The sequence below is a fragment of the Podarcis pityusensis genome (assembly GCF_964106645.2).
Source record: "Podarcis pityusensis genome assembly, chromosome: 8".
NCBI lineage: Eukaryota > Metazoa > Chordata > Lepidosauria > Squamata > Lacertidae > Podarcis > Podarcis pityusensis.
In genome coordinates this window covers 88,047,497-88,068,326 of record NC_138033.1, presented here as the reverse complement: position 1 = coordinate 88,068,326, position 20,830 = coordinate 88,047,497, and the positions used below count along the sequence as shown (strand labels likewise).

The 20,830-nt window shown below is 49.3% G+C and overlaps 2 protein-coding genes across 3 annotated transcripts in view; one reads left to right on the top strand and one right to left on the bottom strand.

Annotated features, from left to right (window-relative positions):
• The window catches only part of LOC308483882 (E3 ubiquitin-protein ligase MARCHF5-like), a 112,254-nt gene extending 106,556 nt beyond the window's left edge, over positions 1-5,698 (bottom strand). Inside the window, exon 1 of the mRNA XM_081018183.1 lies at positions 5,632-5,698. The gene's annotated coding sequence lies outside the window, so the exon portion shown is untranslated. The remainder of the gene's footprint in view (positions 1-5,631) is intronic.
• Positions 5,699-5,971: 273 nt separating this feature from the next.
• Positions 5,972-20,611, top strand: ACTR1B (actin related protein 1B). 2 transcript variants are annotated; one of them, XM_081018175.1, is made up of 11 exons: positions 5,972-6,126; positions 10,621-10,685; positions 10,864-10,939; positions 12,107-12,232; positions 13,601-13,725; positions 14,141-14,357; positions 15,237-15,329; positions 15,599-15,773; positions 17,702-17,763; positions 18,144-18,184; positions 18,633-20,611. In XM_081018175.1, the coding sequence occupies exons 1-11, from the start codon at positions 6,079-6,081 to the stop codon at positions 18,733-18,735; spliced, it is 1,131 nt and encodes a 376-aa protein (XP_080874301.1). In that variant the 5' UTR covers positions 5,972-6,078; the 3' UTR covers positions 18,736-20,611. The 2 variants fall into 2 exon arrangements, with proteins under 2 accessions (XP_080874301.1, XP_080874300.1); XM_081018174.1 differs by lacking the exon at positions 5,972-6,126 and adding an exon at positions 9,571-9,594.
• Positions 20,612-20,830: the final 219 nt, after the last annotated feature.

The window sequence follows — 20,830 nt, the reverse complement described above, 5'->3', positions numbered from 1 at the left end:
GAAGTCACCAGCATCAACTGCATCTCTAATGCAGAGACTGAGGGTCTGGTCAAAGACTTTGCCGAAGTTTTTGACGGCACTTTGGGGCAATATACAGGTACGCCCATCTTCTTTAGCCTTGATCCACAAGTCGCTCCCATCAAGCTAAAGCCACGCTGGGTCCCCTTTGCTCTCAAGGCTAAGGTGGACGAACAGCTGGACAAGCTGATCACCCAAGGAGTTTTGGAGCCGGTTGACCACACCAAATGGGAAACCCCCATCATCACGCCTGTCAAGCCAGACGGGTCGGTGAGAATCTGCGCTGACTACAAGTCCATGATCAACAAGGCACGTCAGCAGCACGCTTATCCGGTTCCTGTTGTCCAACACCTGCTGCATTCCCTGGGTGAGGGTAAGGTCTTCGCTAAGCTGGACCTTGCCCAAGCCTATCAACAACTGCCCGTCGATGATGCCACTGCTGAAGCCCAGACAATCGTCACCCACCAAGGGGCATTCCATTGCCGCCGGTGGCAGTTCGGGGTGAGTGTGGCTCCTGGCATCTTCCAAAGCTTTATGGAGTGTCTCCTCCAAGGGTTCCGGGCGTGGTACCGTATTTTGATGACGTCTTGGTGTCCGCAGACTCACACCAGCAGCTGTTCAAGCGCCTCCGTGCAGTGCTGACCAGGTTCCAGGAGGCCGGGCTCAAGGTAAAGAGGGAGAAGTGCCAGATCGCCGTTCCACAGGTGGAGTTCCTGGACTATCTTATCGACGCCTCCGGCCTTCACCCGACCACATCCAAGATCCGCGCTATCCAGCAGGCCCCCATCCCAAAGAATAAGACGGAGTTGCAGGCATTCCTGGGACTGCTGAAGTTTTATAACATGTTCCTGCCCCACAAAGCCACAGTGGCTGAGCCTCTTCACCAACTCCTCAGCACAAAGACGCCTTGGTCCTGGGGTCATTGGGAGACGGCGGCCTTCAACGCGGTCAAGGCTCTCCTTTCATCGAACAGTGTGCTGGTACAGTACAGGGAAGCCAGGCCGCTGGTCCTTGCCTGCGACGCCTCACCTTTTGGTATCGGCGCTGTCCTTAGTCACCGTTTTCCATATGGAAGAGAAGCACCGCTTGCCTACTTTTCCAGGACGCTATCTCTGACTGAAAGGAATTACAGCCAGCTTGACAAGGAGGCACTGGCACTTGTGGTTGGAGTGAAGAGGTTCCATGAATACCTCTACGGCAGGACTTTTGACCTCATCACCGACCACAAGCCGCTCCTGGGCCTCCTCGCTGGTGATCGTCCAACTCCACCGGTCCTCTCGCCGCGCAAGCTGCGATGGACTGTTTTCCTGGCTGCCTACCACTACCGGCTCGTCCATCGCCCAGGGAAATCGATGGGCCATGCCGACACCCTCAGGCGTTGCCCTCTTCCAGCATTTGTGGAAGACCCGGCTCCTGCTTCATCGCTCCTCCTGATTGAGGATCTTCCAGCAGCGCCTGTATCAGCTGCCACTGTGGCCTCCGCATCTGCCCAGGATCGCACCATCAGCCGTGTGCTCAACTGGGTGTGGAGGGGGTGGCCACAAGGGCCTTTTGCATCGGAGTTCCAGCCATTCGCAACCAGACTACATGAACTCTCGGCTCATCGCGGCTGTCTGCTGTGGGGAGACCGCGTTGTGATTCCCCAAAGACTCCGTCAACATGTGCTGGAGGCTCTGCAAGTTGGCCACCCGGGAATCATCAAAATGAAGGCGTTGGCTCGGTATTACGTCTGGTGGCCTAACATGGACAATGCCATCACTGCCTGGGTTTCCACCTGTCAAGCGTGCCAAGAATCGAGGCCTACACCACCGGCAGCTAAGGGACACACCTGGGAGACGCCCAAGACACCCTGGTCGAGGGTGCACATCGATCTGGCCGGCCCCTTTCACGGCCGGACCTTTATGGTAGTGGTGGACGCCTATTCCAAATGGCTGGAGGTGGCCCTGATGCCCTCCACCACTACCGAGGCCGTCATCCGGGTGCTGCGAGGCCTGTTTGCGACGCATGGGTGTCCTGATGTCCTTGTCTCTGACAACGGACCGCGGTTCACGTCAGGCACTTTTGAGCGGTATCTTTTGGGTCTGGGCATCCGCCATGCCCTAACGGCACCATTTCATCCATGCAGCAACAGGCAAGCAGAGAGAATGGTGCGCTCGGCAAAAGAGGCACTGGCGCGCCTGGACCAGGGAGACTGGCACGAGCGGGTCGCCAACTACTTGTTCGTACAACACATCACCCCTCATGTGGCCACAGGGCGGAGTCCTGCTGAACTGCTTATGGGCCGCCGCCTCAGGTCCCCGCTTGACCGGCTGCACCCAGACTTTGCTGTGGCCGAACCCCCAGGCTGTTCCAACACGCCACGGTCATTTGTTCCAGGAAACCAGGTCTTTGCCCAGAACTTTGTGGGGGACATTCCTTGGGTCCCAGCCACAGTAGTGGGAGTCACTGGACCTCGCTCGTACCAGGTGGCACTCGAAGACGGACGCTTGTGGCGCCGGCACATAAACCAGCTTAGGCACAGGGTTGGGGACATGGACGCTACCGTGGTGCCCCCAACTGCGCTCGTGGCTCCGGAACAGACACTTACAGATGGTGAGGCTCCACCAACACCTTTCTCGCAAACTGCCGGCGTGGAGCCGAACCAAGCCACTTCAGAGGGTGTGCCGGACTTACCACAGACTCAGACCACTGCCGTGCCTGACATTCCGCCAACTCCATTTGCAGAGGTTCCATCCACAGCAGCGGATCTAGGGGACTTGGTTTCAACGCCACCTAGGGTCGCACCACAGCCTCAGCATGAATTGGGTGGCCCCCTGGACTTGGCTACCAGTCCCCAGCGGTCTGGCAGAGTTTCCAAGCGCCCAACTTATTTAAAGGGCTATGTTGTTGGACATGTATCACTGTTGGTCTAAGTATGTGAAATGTAACCAATATGCTTTTGTGCCTAATTGAACCATTACGTGTAGTGCTGTATATAAGGAAACCATTACGATTGTAACTAATGCCTTATCTCGGTGGGGAGGGGTGTTATGTACTGGGCCAGCAAGGGGATACTGTAGATAGTTATGCAAATGAAGGATCGAAAGTGACATTCAATGATTGGATAGTTTGTATGCAAATGAAGGATCAAAAGTGACGTTCAGTGATTGGATAGTTTTAGAAAGTTGCTACAGTTACACTGTTCTGGAGCTCTATATATGCAGGCTGACTGAGCTCTTCAGTTCAGTTCTGTTCTGACCTCTGAATAAACAAGAGCTGTTTGAAGAATCGCTGTGTCGTCTGATATGTTCGCCCACAACTTAACATTGACCTTTAAAGCCCTAAACAGCATTGGCCCAGTATACCTGAAGGAGCATCTCCACCCCATTGTTTAGCTCGGACACTGAGGTCCAGCTCCGAGGGCCTTCTGGCGGTTCTCTCCCTGCGAGAAGTGAGGTTACAAGGAACCAGGCAGAGGGCCTTCATTTATTTCAGTAATTCATTTATTTCAGTAATTCAGTTTAAAAGGTGAAACTAATATATGAGATAGACTCATGACATGCAAAGTGAGATATGTCAAGCCTTTATTTGTTATAATTGTGATGATCATGGTGTACAGCTGATGAAAACCCCAAATTAACAATCTCAGAAAATTATAATATTAAATGAAATCAGCAAAACAAGGACTGCAAATAGACCAATATTGGACCTCTGAGAAGTAGAAGCATGCATATGTACTCAGTACTTGGTTTGGGCCCCTTTTGCATCAGTTACTGCCTCAATGTGGTGTGGCATGGATGCTGTCAGCCTGTGGCACTTCTGGGCTGTTATGAAAGACCAGGATGCTTCAATAGCAGCCTTCAGCTCTTCTGCATTGCTTGGTCTCATGTCTCTTATCTTTCTCTTGGCAATGCCCCATAGATTCTCTATGGGGTTCAGGTCAGGCGAGTTTGCTGGCCAATCAAGCACAGTAATCCCATGGGCACTGAACCAGGTTTTGATACTTTGGGCAGTGTGGGCAGGTGCCAAAGTCCTGCTGGAAAATGAAGTCAGCATCCCCATAAAGCTCGTGTGAGGACGGAAGCATGAAGTGCTCCAAAATCTCCTGGTAGATGGCTGTGTTGACCCTGGACTTAATGAAACACAGTGGACCAACACCAGCTGATGACATGGCTCCCTAAATCTCTTTTCTAATGAGAGCAGCTTTTGCATCTCATTTGGAAACCAAGGACCCAGAGTCTGGAGGAAGAATAGGGAGGCACACAATGCCAGTCCAGTGCTTGAAGTCCAGTGTGAAGTTTCCACAGTCTGTGTTGATTTGGGGAGCCATGTCATAGCTGTGATCTATTTCTGTGATACAGCGGCATATAATTTATTTTTTAAAATAAATGCATAAAAACATACAGTGTTGGCCTGAATATAAGCCGCACATTTTAAACTGGGGGGGGGGGATACTCGAATATAAGCTGCTCGCTGTTCCTGGGTGCATACTAGGCGGGGGGAGGTGCACTGCGTTGCTGGCGGCCTTCCACTTTCTTCGCTGTCTTCCTTGGGGGAGAGGACGGGGTACTACATGTGGGGCGGGCGCTGCTTTGCTGTTCTCCTGGTACTGTTTGCCCCGCGTTCCTGGCTGCACACCGTAAGGTTGCGCATATAAACTTCACTTTAACTTTTCATGGTCAGATTTTTTTTGGGGGGGGGGAGATGTGGCTTATATTCAGGCCAATACGGAGAAAACAGCAAAGACCTGATGAAGAGAGCACAGCAGAGGTTATATTTCCTGAGAATCTTCCCAAAAAACAATCTCTCAAAGGACCTGTTGATGGCATTTTACCATTGTATTGTGGAGAATGTATTAACTTATGGTCTGTGCGTGTGGTTTGGAAGCTGCATGGTCAGGGGGGAAAAAATGCTGTCCAGGGTTGTAAAGACTGCAGAGAGAATAACTGGGTGCACTCTTCCCACCTTGGATCAAATCGATGCCTCCAGGTGCTATAAGAAAGCTGCAGAGATAGTGCAGGATAGTGCGCACCCCGGAAATGATTTCTTTCAGCTTCTGCCTTCTGGAAGAAGGTACAGGGTTATAAAGACTAGGAGTAGCCACCTGAGAAACAGTTTTTACCCAATTGCGATTTTGGTTTTAAACGCATCGTAAGGAGTCTGTATGGGAGTATATTGTATTTTAAAATGGGGTATCAGAGTTTTTAGGGGGCTTTCAAGGAACCAGGCAGAGGGTGTTGCTCTTGTGCTCATGTCCTGCTCCCTGGTTTCCCACGGGCACCTGCTTGGCCACTCTGAGTAGGGGGTGCTGGACTCGATGGATGGGCCATTGGCCCGGTGCAGCAGATTCTTATGTTTTTTTTTGTTTTTTTTTTGCGGGGGGGGGGCGGACACGAACACTGGATGACCTGCATCTTAGTCATGGCAACCTCTTTTTTGTGAGAGTGCGACCTGTCGCTGACCTCCTTTATCATATATACTTTGTCAAGGGCTGCATGAACACCATGATTTTCTGACACGTAACGTGTGAGTGCGTCGCCGGTAAAGCAGTAGCTCACTCGACTACACATTCACAATCCTGACCTCAGCATATTTCCATGAAAGCAAACCCTTATGTTTCCCCCCGGGATTTACTTCCGAGGAGGCAGCCGCAACACCCAATGCGGACTCGCCTCCGGCAGATCAGGGCGGGGAGCAAAGCGACGCCTCTGGCCCTTTAAGAGCCGCGCTATGACATCACTCCCCCTTCCCCGCTCCCTCCCGCAGCGTGCCCGCTCCACTAAGCTTGATGCGGAAGACCCGCCCCTCGCAGCCGAGCGGGCCAATAGCTCGGCAGCTGTCAAGGCCGGAGCCGCACCCGGGCAGGCGCATCTCCGGCTTGTTGGCGGCTGTCGGGGGTTCCGATTGGGCGAGGGAGCGTGAAGCGACGCTTGGTCCCGCCTCCCTCCGCGGCGGACGCGGGCAGCGGGCTGGGTTGCGCCGCACTGGGTGGTGGTTCCCGGGCCACGGCAGCGGCGGCGGCGGCGGCGGCGCATCGCGGAGTCCTGGGCCCGGCTTGGCCCCGCGGCGGCGGCCCCGGCCATGGAGTCCTACGATATCATCGCCAACCAGCCCGTGGTGATTGACAACGTAAGCGGGGCGGGCGGCGGGGCCGGGAGCGCGGGCGGCGGCGGAGGAGCCGGGTCCGGGTGAGGCCTGCGCTGGCGGGCGCGCCCCGCCCGGCCCCGATCCCGGCGAGGCCCAGGCGCCCTGCTCCCTCGAGTCGGCTGGACGAGCCCGGCTTCAGAAAGGCCAGCGCGGGCCGGAACCCCCCTCGGCCTCGGAGAAGCAGCGGGCCATCGGGCCCCGTGAAAAAGAAAAGGCGCTGCTCGCAGCCCGTGGCGGGGCGGGGCGGGGGGCCTTGTTGCTGCTGCCCGAAGAGAGTATCGCCGAGGACGTCTCCCGCTCGGGAGGATCGTGGCCCCGCTTCCCTCCCGCTGCCAGACTTAAGAGCAGCAGCAGCAGCATCTGCTGGATCAGGCCCAGGGCGGGGGAAGGGGGGGGGAAGGGGATGTTGTGGGACTGCAACTCCCATCAGGCCAGACCATTTGCGGGTAAGGGCTGACAGGAGGTGTAGTCAGCAATGTCTGAGGGAGCCGCCTTTTTGGCTGCCCCTGGCTTTTCTATTCAAGCCAACAAGCAAGTCATGTAGGGACTAGCTCTCCTGTTCTCCAGTGCTGAAGAGTTTAGGGGACTCAGATCCTGAAAATGGCATATAGCCATCATGGTCATGTAACATATTTATTTTTTGTTTTAGATGTTTTCAAAGTAAGGATTGCAAAGCAAGACACATAAAATCATTAAAACAGTAAATTGCATTTATAGTGTTGGGAAACCCCTTGCTTTACATGCATTCTTTAAAACCAGGTTTGAATTCCTGTTAAAAGGATCAAGTTAGCAAATGATTGGAAAGGGTCTCTGCCTGAAAGTCTGGAGAGAGAGAATTGGACTAAGAAGGATCTAGGATTTTTGTCTTCACAACTGGAACTCCAATATCTGCTGTGGGAATTGAATCTGGAGGATTGTCATGGCACTTTTGTTTGTTTTACAAAATAATACTTAAGTCTGAATTGTATTAACAATCATTACTAAACCATTCCTCATAGTGCTATTGTTGCCGTTATTGCTGTTGTACAGCACATTCTATTAAGAAGTTATCATGCTTAGTTATTAAGTTGTGTAATAACTTTGTTGTTGATACTAGCTTTTGGTGATTAGGACTAAAAGTAACTTTGCATTCTTAGCGCTTGGCATTCTTAGCAGCATCTTTCCTCTCCATATTAGTAGTAGCAGTAGTAGTAGTAAGGTAAAGGGACCCCTGACCATTAGGTCCAGTCACAATCAACTCCGGGGTTGCGGCGCTCATCTTGCTTTATTGGCCAAGGGAGCCGGCATACAGCTTTGTAGTAGTAGTAATAATAATTTTATTATTTATACCCCACCCATCTGGCTAGGTTTCCTCAGCCACTCTTGGCAGCTTACAGCACATAAAAAAATCGTAAAACATTAGACATAAAATTTTTCCCTAAGCAGAACTGCCTTCGGATGTCTTCTAAAAGTCAGATAGTTGTTTATTTCCTTGACATCCAATGGGAGGGTGTTCCACAGGGCGGACGCAACTACCAAGAAGGCCCTCTGCCTGGTTCTCTGTAACTTCATTTCTCGCAATGAAAGAACCGCCAGAAGGCCCTCAGTGCTAGACCTCAGTGTCCGGGCAGAATGATAGGGGTGGAGATGCTCCTTCAGGTATACAGGACCGAGGCTATTTAGGGCTTTAAAGGTCAGCACCAACAATTTGTAAGAATATAGTGGGTGGAACCCAACATTGTGGGAGTGGACTTCCACTCATGCAGTGGGAATTTATCCTTTTCCCACCTCCTCAACCCTCCAAACACTGCTGTAGCCATCCAGAGCAGATTTTGAGGGCACATGGGAGACAAGTGGAGAGGAGAAGAAGGTGAAGCCCCATTGTTTGAGCAGCATCGGATGTCACATCCCACAATATAAACGGCAGCTGAAAATCTGCCACTTAGGTAGGTCACCTCAGCCAGCTTACTTAAAGGCTTAACTATATTGTCACTTACTACTCTTGCATTCACCGTTTGTAGGAATCATAATATGTAAAAAATAAAGAAGGAAAACAAGTGCAAAAAATAATGATACCATACCTTGTATACCATACCATGCTCTTTATTTCTGAGACTCTGAATTTCTGATTTTTTTGCACCATAGCTCATAAACTTCTTTTCCACCCCAGGGTCATTCCAGACCCAATGTCTTTATTCAAACCCTGCATAGCCCCATTGTTCCTAGAGGGCTCAATATCAACCACTTTCAGTGACCCTGGTTGAGATGCTCCTCACTGCGAGAAGTAAAGGGAACCAGCCAGAAGGGCTTCTCAGTAGTGGCCCCCTCCTTGTGGAATGCCCCCCCCATCAGATGTCAAAGAAATAAACAATTATATGACTTTTAGAAGACATCTGCAGGCAGCCCTGTATAGGGAATTTTTAAATGTTCGATGTTTTACTGTGTTTTATGTTTTGTTGAAAGCCGCCCAGAGTGGCTGGAGCAACTCAGTCAGATGGGTGGATGATGATGATGATTATATTTGCAGTTATCATTATTGCTAAAGACCTTATGAATGGAAAATGTACCCCAGAAAAATAAAGATTGGAAATATTTTCAGAAAATTTTCCAGTTTGGATTTGTTTTCACAGAAAATTTTCCACATGTCATGTATGGAGAAAAATTGTGTAGGTATTGAATCTTGTCAGAGGTGGAGATGCGATGTAATGCGGTAGCAAAACTGTGGACGTCCTCTTTTTTGTCTGATGGCTGTCTAGCGATGGTTTCCAACACTATAAAGGCAAATTTTGCCTGAAAGAATCCTTATAAATACAGACCAAACTCTGGATTTTCCAAAGTACTGCCATCTGGAGTCCATTCTTCAGCTTTGAGATGACATGTGCTCACTAGCTGTACTTTCCAGAAACAATGGAAGACATTTTTGTTTTGAAAAGTTTTCCAGGTAGACAAAAAGCTCTCTGCCTTCAGTATTAATTTTGTATTTATTGCTTTTAAACTTGTTTTCTGTACTCTTTTAAAAACTATTTTTAGCTGTTTGGGGGTATGTTTGTTGAAGATATAACTTGTAGGAGCGTTCATAGTCTTGGGAATGGAAAGGTGCCTGGAGAATTCCCTGTCTGCAATGTTTCCAGGCTCCCCATGTTCCTTTCGGATAAAAGTACAAGTACAAGAAGAGGGCAAGTACAAGAAGAGGAACACAGAAGAAGTGTCTGGCATTGGATTTTCTAGGAAAGTGACTTTGCTGATGGCTCTTGTCTTCCGATAGCTCTTGTCTTCGGACTGTTTTCCGTGTAAAGGTCTTTGGCCTGTTTATGCCCATTGCTGGGGTGTGTCTGTGAAAGAGAGTTGCTTATTCATGCTGCGAAGAAATAATTAGGAACAGGAATGAGAGCAGCCCAGCCTCATAGCTGCTTTTGGAGGCTGGCAAGACTAGTCAGCTGAGCTGCTACATGATCCTCCAGGATGGGCACAGTAGGGTTTTTCACTGACCACTATTCACTTTTGGGGGGTACTTGTTCTCTTTTCATTCATAGAAGGTGTTGAATCGTGGGCCTTGTCACTAGGCCGGGGTGGGGGGACTGGCTGCCTTTCTACACAGCCATTGGGAATCTTTGTCATTGGCCTGGAGAACTAAGAGACAGATCTTGTGACTGAAAGAAAATCAGGCTCAACTTCTATTCTTGGTTTGGATTCTTGCGCCATGGGAAGTTATTTCCCTGCACTCCCTCTGCCTTGGCTTCCACATTTCTGAGATGAAGCAGTGATTTTGACCCTTTGGGAGTGGGGCCAGAGGGCCATCTAATCAGGGTCTTAAACTCAGCTTTCCAGGGTTTTGGAGGCAGACCTCTGATCTGAGATCTCTTAATCTTGTCTGCAGCCCTTCCTCTTTTAATTGCCTTTAATTTGGCTTGGAGGAAGCTGTGGGCGGCCACAGTCTATGCCCCCGTGGGGTTGTAATTGGTATGGGCCTTGGCCTTGGTTTTACAGAGTGGTTTGGTTTTACCAGCAGGCTAGGAATTTTGGTACTAAGCCCTACTCATGAAAAACATAGGATGCTACCTCATACCCCGTATCCCAGAACTGTCATCTCTGACTAGTAATGTTCTCTGGATTCTCAGGCCATGATCATCCCCCGCCTTTAGCGTAACTGGAGATTCCAGGGACTTCAGCATGCTGTGTGAAGCATGGAGTCAGTCACTGAGTTATGGTCCTTCCCATTGGTAATGTTGGAAGGAAAGGACTTATGTGAGGCATTTGTATCCCTCAAGTGCTTTGCAAGTTATGTGCAGGTTATCTTTCAGTCTGTGGTGACTCAGGAACTAAATAGAAGCTGAAAGGTGACTTAAACCCAAAAGAGGAACGGAGCTCATGGTGTAAGTTTTGAAGTAATGGCTGCTGGTCAGTCCTCATGAGTTTTAGGAACGGTTTCTCAGACTTTGTCTTGCACTGAAAAGTCTTTTCCCTTTCTCTCTTAACTGGTTTTTCTTCTTTCTTCAGGGTTCCGGTGTGGTGAAGGCTGGTTTTGCTGGAGATCAGATCCCCAAATACTGCTTCCCAAACTAGTGAGTGTTGCTGTGATATTTGATTGATTGCCTCATCAATAATAAAGTGTGGTAGTTTTTGAAGACAATATGTGCTTAGTGAGGCTTTGTTTTTGTTTTGTTTTAAATTCACTTGTCATGGTTCATAACACTCAACCTGGCAGTGTAGACAGATAATCAGTCTCTTTTTTCTTGTCAGTGTGGGCCGTCCAAAACATGTCCGGGTTATGGCTGGGGCGCTGGAAGGAGACCTTTTCATTGGACCCAAAGCAGAGGTAAAGTCCACCTTGCCTCTGTGTGTGTTTGGGGGGAGAGGGGGGGGTGTTGACTCCCTATTTTGTGTGTATTACCTTTGCGTTTGACAGAAACATTTTGTAGCCGTCATCCCGTAGGGTTGTAGCTAACAAAGTCCCACTTAAAGTAGAAAGATCATTAAGAACATAGATAATTGGGCGTGTGATGGATATACATGCCTACCTGCTGCAAAGGTTGTGGGTGTTGCACATTGCCTAGATAGCCTAGTAGAGAGTGCTGGGGAGGAGCTAGTGGCGCATGTTGGTATTAAGAACATGGGGAAATGTAGTCATGAGATCCTGGAAGCCAAATTTAGGTCGCTGGAGGCTGGGACCTCTAAGGTAGCTTTCTCTGAAATGCTACTGGTTCCATGTGCAGGACTAACTTTGTAGTTTCAATGAGTGGGTGAGTCAGTGGGGTCGAGAGGAGGAGTTGGATTTGTTGGGCGTTGGGGAATATGGTGAGGGAAGCCAGGCCTGTACAAAAGGGACAGGCTCCACTTGAGCCAGGATAGAAGCAGGCTGCTGTGCCCAAAGTGAAAAAAGGTGGCAGAGCAGTTTTAAAACCGATTGGCATTGTGTGGTGGGGGGCTGACAGGAGCGGAGGAGGGTCTGGCTCAGAACAAATCTCCCTTAGGATGAAGAACGTAAAATTGATGAAAATTTAAATGGGGTGGCATAGAGCAAGGCACTGTGAGTGCAGGGGCACAGGATGGCAGCTCAGAGAGACCAAAGCACCACAGTTAAAATGCAAGAGACTTGGAAGAGAGAGCCTGTCCAGATGTGTGCAAGCTCTAAGGTTAGAAGACTCCTGGCCAAGATGGGCAAACCAGAGTGCTAGGTCTTAGCAGACAGCACTGATATAGTGGGGATAACGGCATCCTGGTGGAGTGCAGAGAACCAGGAGGACACAGTTACCGCCACATGTAAACTCTATAGGAAAGAGATACCGGAGGGAGTGTCACTCTGTATGTCAAAGAAGGCATTGAGTCCAGCAAGCTAGAAATCCCCAAAGGGGCAGGCTCCCCCACAGAAGCATTGTGGGTTGTGATACTGCACCCCAAAGCCATTGAGTACCGGGGACATGCCATTATACTCCTGATCAAAATGCTCTTGCTCCAACACATTGCTTACTCTTTCCTTGCGCAGGAGCATAGAGGATTGTTATCTATCCGGTATCCCATGGAACACGGCATTGTCCGGGACTGGAATGACATGGAGAGGATCTGGCAGTATGTTTATTCCAAAGATCAGCTGCAGACGTTCTCAGAAGAGGTAATGGTTGCAAGAACAATGCTTCTAGCCAGCCTTTGAATATTAGTATTTGGTGGGGGGCTGGGAAATTGCATTTGCTGTACCTTTATGTGACACTTCCCCTTAGCTTCTGTTTTAGACAGTTACAATGCAGGCAGTCCAGGGGTGAGGTGTGGATTTCATTAAGGAAATCTACATCCCCCCTCCTCATAGTAAGTTGAGTACTGCTGCTTTGGCTTGTGATTCTCTTGCTTGCTTCCCAGTTCGGAGCCTGGTCAAGTGCCAAAAGGAAACATGAGTGATGATGCTCTCAGACTCTCCTCCTGCCAAAATAGGGTCATGGGAAACATGGTGGAAATCCCTTTCACCTGTAAGCTGTGAGCCTGCACAATCTCTGAGGCAAAAGGCAGCCTTGGGATAGATGTGGCTGGAAGGTGACTATCTTCTACTGTCAGTCCTGGAGAGTGTTATTACTGATCCATTGGGTGACCTTCACAGTCTGATCCTTCATGCCTTGAGGAGGACCTTCTTCTGTACGAACCTCTCCGGCCACAGGAGGCCTTGAGGAGGCAGTCTTGCTCACGTTGGGGACGGAGGACTGCTTGATGAGCATTCAAAGTCCAGCTTCTTTCTGCATCAGCAATGTGGTGGTCCCTCGGAGCTTGGCAGGGCATGCCTGGTTTTTTCCAGGCCTATGACTGTTAACCCTTCCTAGGAAAATAGTTTCTGGCTGGTGTTTTTTTGGTGCCTGTCAAGGAGACATTTCTTAATTTTCTGTGTTTAACTTGTGGACTTTTAATCTCTTTAACTCAAGGGGAAAAGAACTAGAGGCATATCTTAACAGATAATTAAACCTTCACCCTATCCCTGGAAAGATGTTTGTCGTTCCCTGCAAGTTGATTCTCAGAAGGAAACCTTGAATTCCTTCTGGGGTGGGCAGGTATGAAGGCGCTTCACCCTCTGGGTCCTTGTGCTGGTTCTTTACTAATCCTGAAGAAAGGCAGCAGCCACACTTCTGGCTGTTGTGATGCAGGTCTGCTGGGAAGTTGAGGAGACTTGGAGGGAGGGACACTGTATTCCGCAACATCAGTGGATCAAATTATTCCTGGAGAAGAGCGGTTTGATAGAAAGGTCAACAGAACATGTAACAGTTCCCTCAGTTTTAATGGATGTGCTGCATTTAGCATTTTAATGTGTGTATCATTTTAGGAGCCAACGGCTTCTAGTAGTAAAACCAGAGCATCACTTCCTGAAGGGGCTTCTGTGAGGGCAGCTTAGCAGAACTTGGAGCAGGCTACCAGAAAAGAGTGTGTGGACCTCCTCCAGTGAATAGCGTGTGGGCATTCAGCCAGTTTTCCCCACGACTGTCACTTCCTGCTTTCCTTCCAGCATCCAGTTCTCCTGACAGAAGCCCCACTAAACCCCAGCAAAAATCGAGAGAAGGCCGCCGAGGTTTTCTTTGAGACTTTCAACGTTCCAGCTCTTTTCATCTCCATGCAAGCTGTCCTCAGCCTGTGAGTATCCAGCCTGCTGGAAGGTTGGGGAGGTGGTTGCTTCTGGCATTGCTTCACTGTGATGACCAGAAGACTTTGGATACTTTTCTCTTCTGAGCCTAATCTGTTTCCTGTGCTCTGGAATGCCATGGCCAGACTAAGAACATAGGAAAAGCCTGTCTGTTGGATCAGGCCAAAGGCTCATTTAGTCATTTTGTAGTTCCCAGCATACTGCCTCCGACGGTGGCAGTAGAAAGCTGTTATGGCTAGTTGCCATTCATAGCCGTGTCCGTCATGAATTTGTCTAATTCCCTTTTCTACCCATCCAAATTGGTGGCCGTTACTGCATCTTGTGAGAGCGCATGCCATAGTTGTTTGAAGAAGTCCTGAACTAATTACCCTTCTTGTTTCCCTCTGCTCTCTCTCTCTCTCTAAGCTACGCCACTGGCCGCACTACAGGGGTGGTGCTGGACGCAGGGGATGGAGTGACACATGCGGTCCCCATCTACGAGGGCTTTGCCATGCCTCACTCGATCATGCGCGTAGACATTGCTGGGCGAGACGTCTCCCGTTACCTCCGTCTGCTGCTACGAAAAGAGGGCTATGACTTCCACACCTCAGCTGAGTTTGAAGTCGTGAAGACAATAAAGGAGGTGAGGTTGGGGCAGATGGATACATGCCTGCCATGGGGGGGGGGGATATCCTGCTCCTGCCAAGAGACAGTCCTAGGATTTAAATAAGGTGTTTTTGGTTACTGAGCAGCACACTGGACTAGACCTCTAAATTGTTAAAAATCTAGTTCCAGGTGACCCCTTTCTTTAAACACTCCTCTGTAGAATTGGAGCAGTAACTGGCCGATTGATTCAGAGAATGTTCCATAAGAGCCTTGTAAATCAGAAAGAGGATATTTTTGAGCAGTGCTCTGACAGTCTTCCCAGCTGGATGCTGCCAAGTCTGGCTCTTAAACTAGGGCATTTTCAGTTTACATCTGAGGTCGCAGTGATCTTAAAAGAGAAAAGTTCTGATGAACCAGGGGTTTCTTTTTGACATTTCCATCATATACTGAAGAGGCAAGCAACTCTTGAGTTTAATGAGTCAAAACTGTGTGCTTCTTAAGCAGTGCGACCACCTATAGTCAATTTTTCACACATTCTGTATCCATCCTCAGGTATATGTATACAGCTTTTCAGAGCTGTAGCCATGGAAGACAAATGCGGGAGCTAGGAAGTTCTTGAAGCAATTTGCTACATGCTGTCCATAAAATAAGACAATGTGGTTGTCTGCAGAGAGCAAGAAAACCAGGATAGTTCGCTAATTTGGGTGAACTATCCTGGATTGGGTTGTAGTATGAGATTGTGCAAGATAACTGGTCTATGTCATGATCGAAAGTGCATCTGCAGAGAGGAGGCTTGAATTCTGGCCCTCTGTCCAGTTAGCTCGCTGTGGGCCTGGGTGGGTGGAGCTGCTAGGAGTTCTTCTAGCAAGTGGCTTCCAGTACCCAGCTGCCTCACATGCTGCCTTCCTCCTTGCAGAGAGCTTGTTACTTGTCCATCAACCCTCAGAAGGATGAGGCCCTGGAGACAGAGAAGGTTCAGTACACGCTGCCTGATGGAAGCACTTTAGATGTAAGTTTTTGAACTGGAAAAGGGGTCTTGCAGGAAATCTTGAGGTTTGGGGCTTCTTCACATTGCATTTTGCAGTAGAGGTGTTTGCAATTATTTCTGGAGAAGTTTTGCAACGTTCATGCTGTGTACAAGAAGGTGGTTGACACAAACTGCAGAACCCCCTAGTGACAAAAAAGACTGTCTTTTGAATGCTGTAGCTGTTGTGGGTTGAAGTAGAGCTTATTTGTCCCCTTGCCCTACTTTGATTGGCACTGTGGCTTTCCTGGCAGGTTGGTCCATCCCGGTTCCGAGCCCCTGAGCTGCTGTTCCAGCCGGACTTAATAGGAGATGAAAGCGAGGGGATCCATGAAGTGCTAGCATTTGCTATTCAGAAATCTGACATGGACCTGCGGCGGACATTATTTGGGAATATTGTTCTGTCTGGAGGATCTACACTTTTTAAAGGTATGGGGGCTCCCCAGAAGAGGTAGAGAGCTTGTTTGTCTTATAAGAGGAGGCTGCTTCACACCATGAATTGTCAGATAGTCCAACTAGCTGCATATGGTCTATTCTTATTGGGAGAGGCCTGAATGAAACGTTCTCAGCCTGTGAATGAACTCTGGTTAAGACTGTGGAGAACCATTGCCAGTCAGATCCTGCATGAGATCTGTTTTAGCTGAGGAATGCTAGGAATGGAACTTGGGACCTTGTGTATGTAAAGCATGTATCATTCCAGTGAGCTCTTGATATGTGTAGGAGACAAAGTGCTGATATTAAGAGGCTGGGTTTCTGACAATAGTCTTCCTCTGTGCCCTCTCTTGCTGCCCTGTTTTGTGTGAAAGCTTCAAAGCTTGCACTGTTAAAACCTCTGGCACACCCAGTCTCATGCCCTGCTTTCAGCTGAGCATGTAACTCTTGGGATGAGTCTCTGCTTCTTCCTGTGTCAGTACATATCCAAGTCCCCTCTGCACTTCCCAGTCCTCTGGAGGACCATTTTTGCCCTGAAAAACAGGTGTACATAGCAGACGATCAAGCACCAGGATCTTGGAACCCTTCAAGCAAGATGACTTCAGGAAGATGTGTTAACCTGGAAGAGGGAGGGGTGTTAAAAACTACAATTTTACTGGTCTACCCCCAATTTATTTGGCGTTTCCTACAAATCAAGAATAGTGTTGGTATTGTGAGGAGCCCTAGCAATTACTTAACACTATTGATAAAGGAGTCCTGTTCCACACACCCAAAGGTGGTGGCGAGGAGGAGCATATGTAGAACATTAGGTTTCCAGTGGAGGCCAAATTAGCCCAGTTAACTTTGGATGGAGGCTAATTGTGAATAACTTCTGGGACTCAAAAAGCTTCCCACCCGCTTCCCCAGAGTGAGTTGTCTTATAGCAGAATCTGCCAACACAGCAGTTAAATTGGAGATTCGTAGATCTTCATGGGCACCCGAGCTGCTAAATGGGGCAGGGTATACAGTATATCCAAAGTGTGCAGGGATACTAGATAAATATCTAAATATTAGTACATGAATAGGAATGAATATGCACACAATGCAAACATGCAGACAAACTTGGATCAGGATTCTACAGTCTATTTCATCTAACTGCATGTGAATCAATGTTAAGGCAAGACAAGAAGTGTGTAATTGCCCCAAGCGGAGGGCAGTGTCCCTATTACAATATTAATATTTTTTGTGGGATGCAGGGAAGTGATTACCAGAAACGCCATCCAGGCTTTCTCTGGCTTTTGTGTATTAGGCAAATACTGTCTTAGTTTTTCTTTTCCCTTTCTGAAAGCCAGAGAGTGAATGGCTTTTTTGTTTTAACGAAACAAGTTCAGTGTCATATTTGGGAATCAGAATTGTGGCTTCCCCCAGGCCCTGTTCTCTACAGATTCTGAGTGTGTTTACTTTATTTATACAATACCTATTCCACTTTTTATATAACACATTCAGAGTGATTCATGAGAATATCAGAACAAAGCATTAAAACAGTTTCTAAAGGATGGGAGGTGGAACAAAGAATAAAAAAGAGCCATAAAATAGCAGAAAGCAATCATCGAAAGCAGTTTGCATCCATCACTCACAAAGAGCCTCAGAGAATAAGGTCTTCACTTGAGCTTTAGACAAGAAGAGTTTGTTCCTGCCAAACCTGGCCAGGGAAACAAAAGTTGCCACCACCACCACCTGGCCTCTGAAGGGGCGGAAGGACGGGGACATTTCTGCTGTGAAGAGATGCTGAAAAGCGAACTGTGTCCAGTCCTTTTTGGGATTAGCATTGGAACGATGAGGCACTGATGTTTGGGATGTACCAACATGAAATGTAGTCGATACTTGACCTCTATGGTACAGCGCCTTGAACTCTAAGCTTCCTCACTTGTCTCTCAACTCCTCAGGTTTTGGAGACCGGCTGCTCAGTGAGGTGAAGAAACTCGCTCCAAAGGATGTCAAAATTAAGGTGAGGCTTTGGAGGAACTCCGGGCCCCAAGGCAGTTTGTGTGCAGTGACCATGGTGGGTGGAGGAGGAGCAGGAGGAGCAGAGTGATCTGGTTTCCAATACACTCTCCATAACGAAGGCTGACAACTCGCTCTTTAAAGGGAAACACAAAGTGTCTGAATTTTCTTAAGTTGCTAAGCTCTGTACTGGAGGATGCATTCTCTTATTACAAAGGCAAGGATCTCCAGATGTTTGAAATAATGTGTTTCCTGCATCTTAGCAGGTGATGTTCCAGTGGAAGGAGGGGTTGGGCTCTGGTGCTCAGAAGGGCAGTTCCTGTGTGCGCATGTACCCTTGTTCCCCGGAGGCTATGTCTCTGATTTGTGCTTTCTTCCTTGCAGATCTCTGCACCTCAGGAGAGATTATACTCTACGTGGATTGGGTAAGAGCATTCTGCAGGGAGGGATAAAAACAACCCCTGACCCCTCTGGCACCTCGCATCAGGTGCTCCTATTGGGCTTAACAAAATTGGTCAAGTTGTCCTTCGTGCACTGAGGCCTCCACAGAAACAGAGGGCTGTGGTGTAGAGGCTTTTTCTCAGCACAGGGAGCCTGATACTGCAGCATGAACTTGGGTTGGGTGAGGCAGCTCCTGTTCTTCCATCTGGAAAGTTCTCCTGTGCTTGGGTTAGTTTCAGAAAATGAACTGGCTCCAAGTTGTGAGTGGCAGTGGAGCCGTATGTCCTGGATCAGGAGCGAGGGTTATACCATCTCTGGTGGGCATTCTCTGTGCGGCAATTGCATTGGTGGGCGGGCCCTTCATTTCTCCTCTGTTTGCATGCCTTGCTTCCTTTGGCCAGGCCTGCTGATTCTGTGCTCTTTCCCCCACAGTGGCTCTATTCTCGCCTCCCTGGACACGTTCAAGAAGATGTGGGTGTCCAAGAAGGAGTATGAAGAGGACGGGAGCCGGGCCATCCATCGGAAGACATTCTAGGGCAGGGGCGGGGGGGCAGGGCAGCAGCAAGGCAGCTGGTGCCTGTGGGCGACTCATCCAGGTTGTGTCTTTTTTTCTCTTAACCCTTACTTGTCCAGGGCTGCTGCATCCCTGCTGGCTGGGGCCAATTCCTGCCTTCTTCCCAGGCCTCACGCTTTCCTGTCTTAGTGCCCTGTCCGATGCATGTTGCTAGCACGCACCCCCTTGGGAGGGAGGTGCAGCTGTATTTCGAGGCCTTGGCTGTGGTGGAGGAGGGCAGCGGCCCCAGCCAGGAAGGAAACTCAAGCTCCATTCCACTTTCTAATCTGTTCCATGAGCCTCACTGCTGCTTTGACCTGGTGCTCATTGTGCCTGTCAGCTGAGCAGGGAGCTGTTGTGCGGCCTCTGGCTGCCCTGCCCTTGGGGAAAGGTACCTGCCTGCCTGCTCCACGGTTGGTTGCGGAAATCTCAAACGTTCAGATGCCCCCCAAAAGGAATAAATCAGTTTGTTGATGTGACTGCCTGGGGCAGCTGCATTGCCTGCCTAAAGCATAGGAAAGGTGTAGGCCAGGAGGTGCTTTCGTCCCCCTCAAGTTCCCCTGCCTTTTGAGTGGCCGTGTCTGCCAAGCAGTCTGCAGCCTGCTTCTCGGAGAGGTCCTCCTGGCAGGGCCTCACTCAGGGCTCAGTGCCAAGGTGTTTCAAGGAGTGCTGAGGAACTCTTGCCTCAGTGCAACCCACCCGCCCCGCTCTCATGGACTGCCAGATTTGGTAAGAAAGAGGATCTTGGTTACCTCTTGGAGGAAGAGGTATAGGAAGGGAAATAGGGCAGGGTTCTCTCCCCACCGTCTCTGCCCTGTCCAGTCCCAGGGGAGTAGGGTCAGCATGCTGTTAGTTTCGGTTAGAAGTCTGTGAGGCAGCAGGAGATAGAAGAGTCCAGCCGTGACATCTTCTGGGCCTGGTGGCTTCTGCAGTGCGGCCTAGCCAGCTTCGAAGGGACTATCTGTGATGGCAGAGGAGGAGGAAGGTTGTCTGTGCTTCCCCCTTTTGAGAGTTGATCTGCTCATGTAATGCAAGAGAATGTTGCGAACTGGCTATTGGACAAGACAGGATGGGATGACCGCAGTTGGAGGGGCCTGCAAATCCTTTCTCCAGGCCTAGCACTCTGCTGGAGTCCGAGTCAGGGGGAAGATAAGGAGGAATACTCTCACCTGTCTGTCTTTTGAGCTACCACACTTACAGGTGCGCCCTGCATCTCCAGCTTGCCCCTCTTGGGAGTGCCTGCTCCTCTCGCTGGGCTGTGCTCCCCTCTCCCTGCACCCCTTTTATCCTTCTGCTCTCTGTAGGAAACGGTGGCTGGGCCTCCTTGTTCACGGACTCTCTGATGTGCATAGGCTTGGCCTAAGGTCCCGATTCTGCTGCTGTTCCATTAAAAATTGCCAGGCCATGCTGGGTATGTAGAGAATCGCACTGGGTGGGATTGCAGAACATGGGAGGAGGACTGTCCTGTGGCAGCCAAAGTATATACAAGAGCTAAGATGATGGGAAGCTACTCAGCTGCCTTCTGCTGACTCCAGGTGCATTGCAAAGATAGATGCTCTTTGTAGCCTTGGACTGGAAAGGGTTAAAAACTTTTTTTTAAAGGAAATGAATTAATTTAAGAGACCCCCTGTTGACTGGTGGGCCCATGGCTCCACCCCTCCAAGTGTGTGTATATTGGCTTCTCCATCTTACCGACCTGTCGTGATCTTATACCAAATGGAGGCAAGAGCAAAGCCCCCCACCCTCCAAAAAACTATACACCCCCCCCGGGCTGCAATGTACAATAACACAGTTGCCTGTATTTTTATTTTGTAAATTCATTATAGTAATAATTATAAATTAACAGCCAGTGGCTTTGCATGGGTCTGAGACTGCTGTCATTGCTCAGAGGTGGTGTGGTGTCTTCACTGTGACTAATTGGGACCAGTGCATACAAGAAGGCAGGCAGGAGACTTCTGTGGACCCCAATATACACTAGGAACACACCGGGCTAAATTTACCAGTGCATGTTTTTGAAAAGGTGAAGGGTTAGAGCAAGGACTGAGGTCAAGAGATAGGTGGCTAATGGACAAAATGG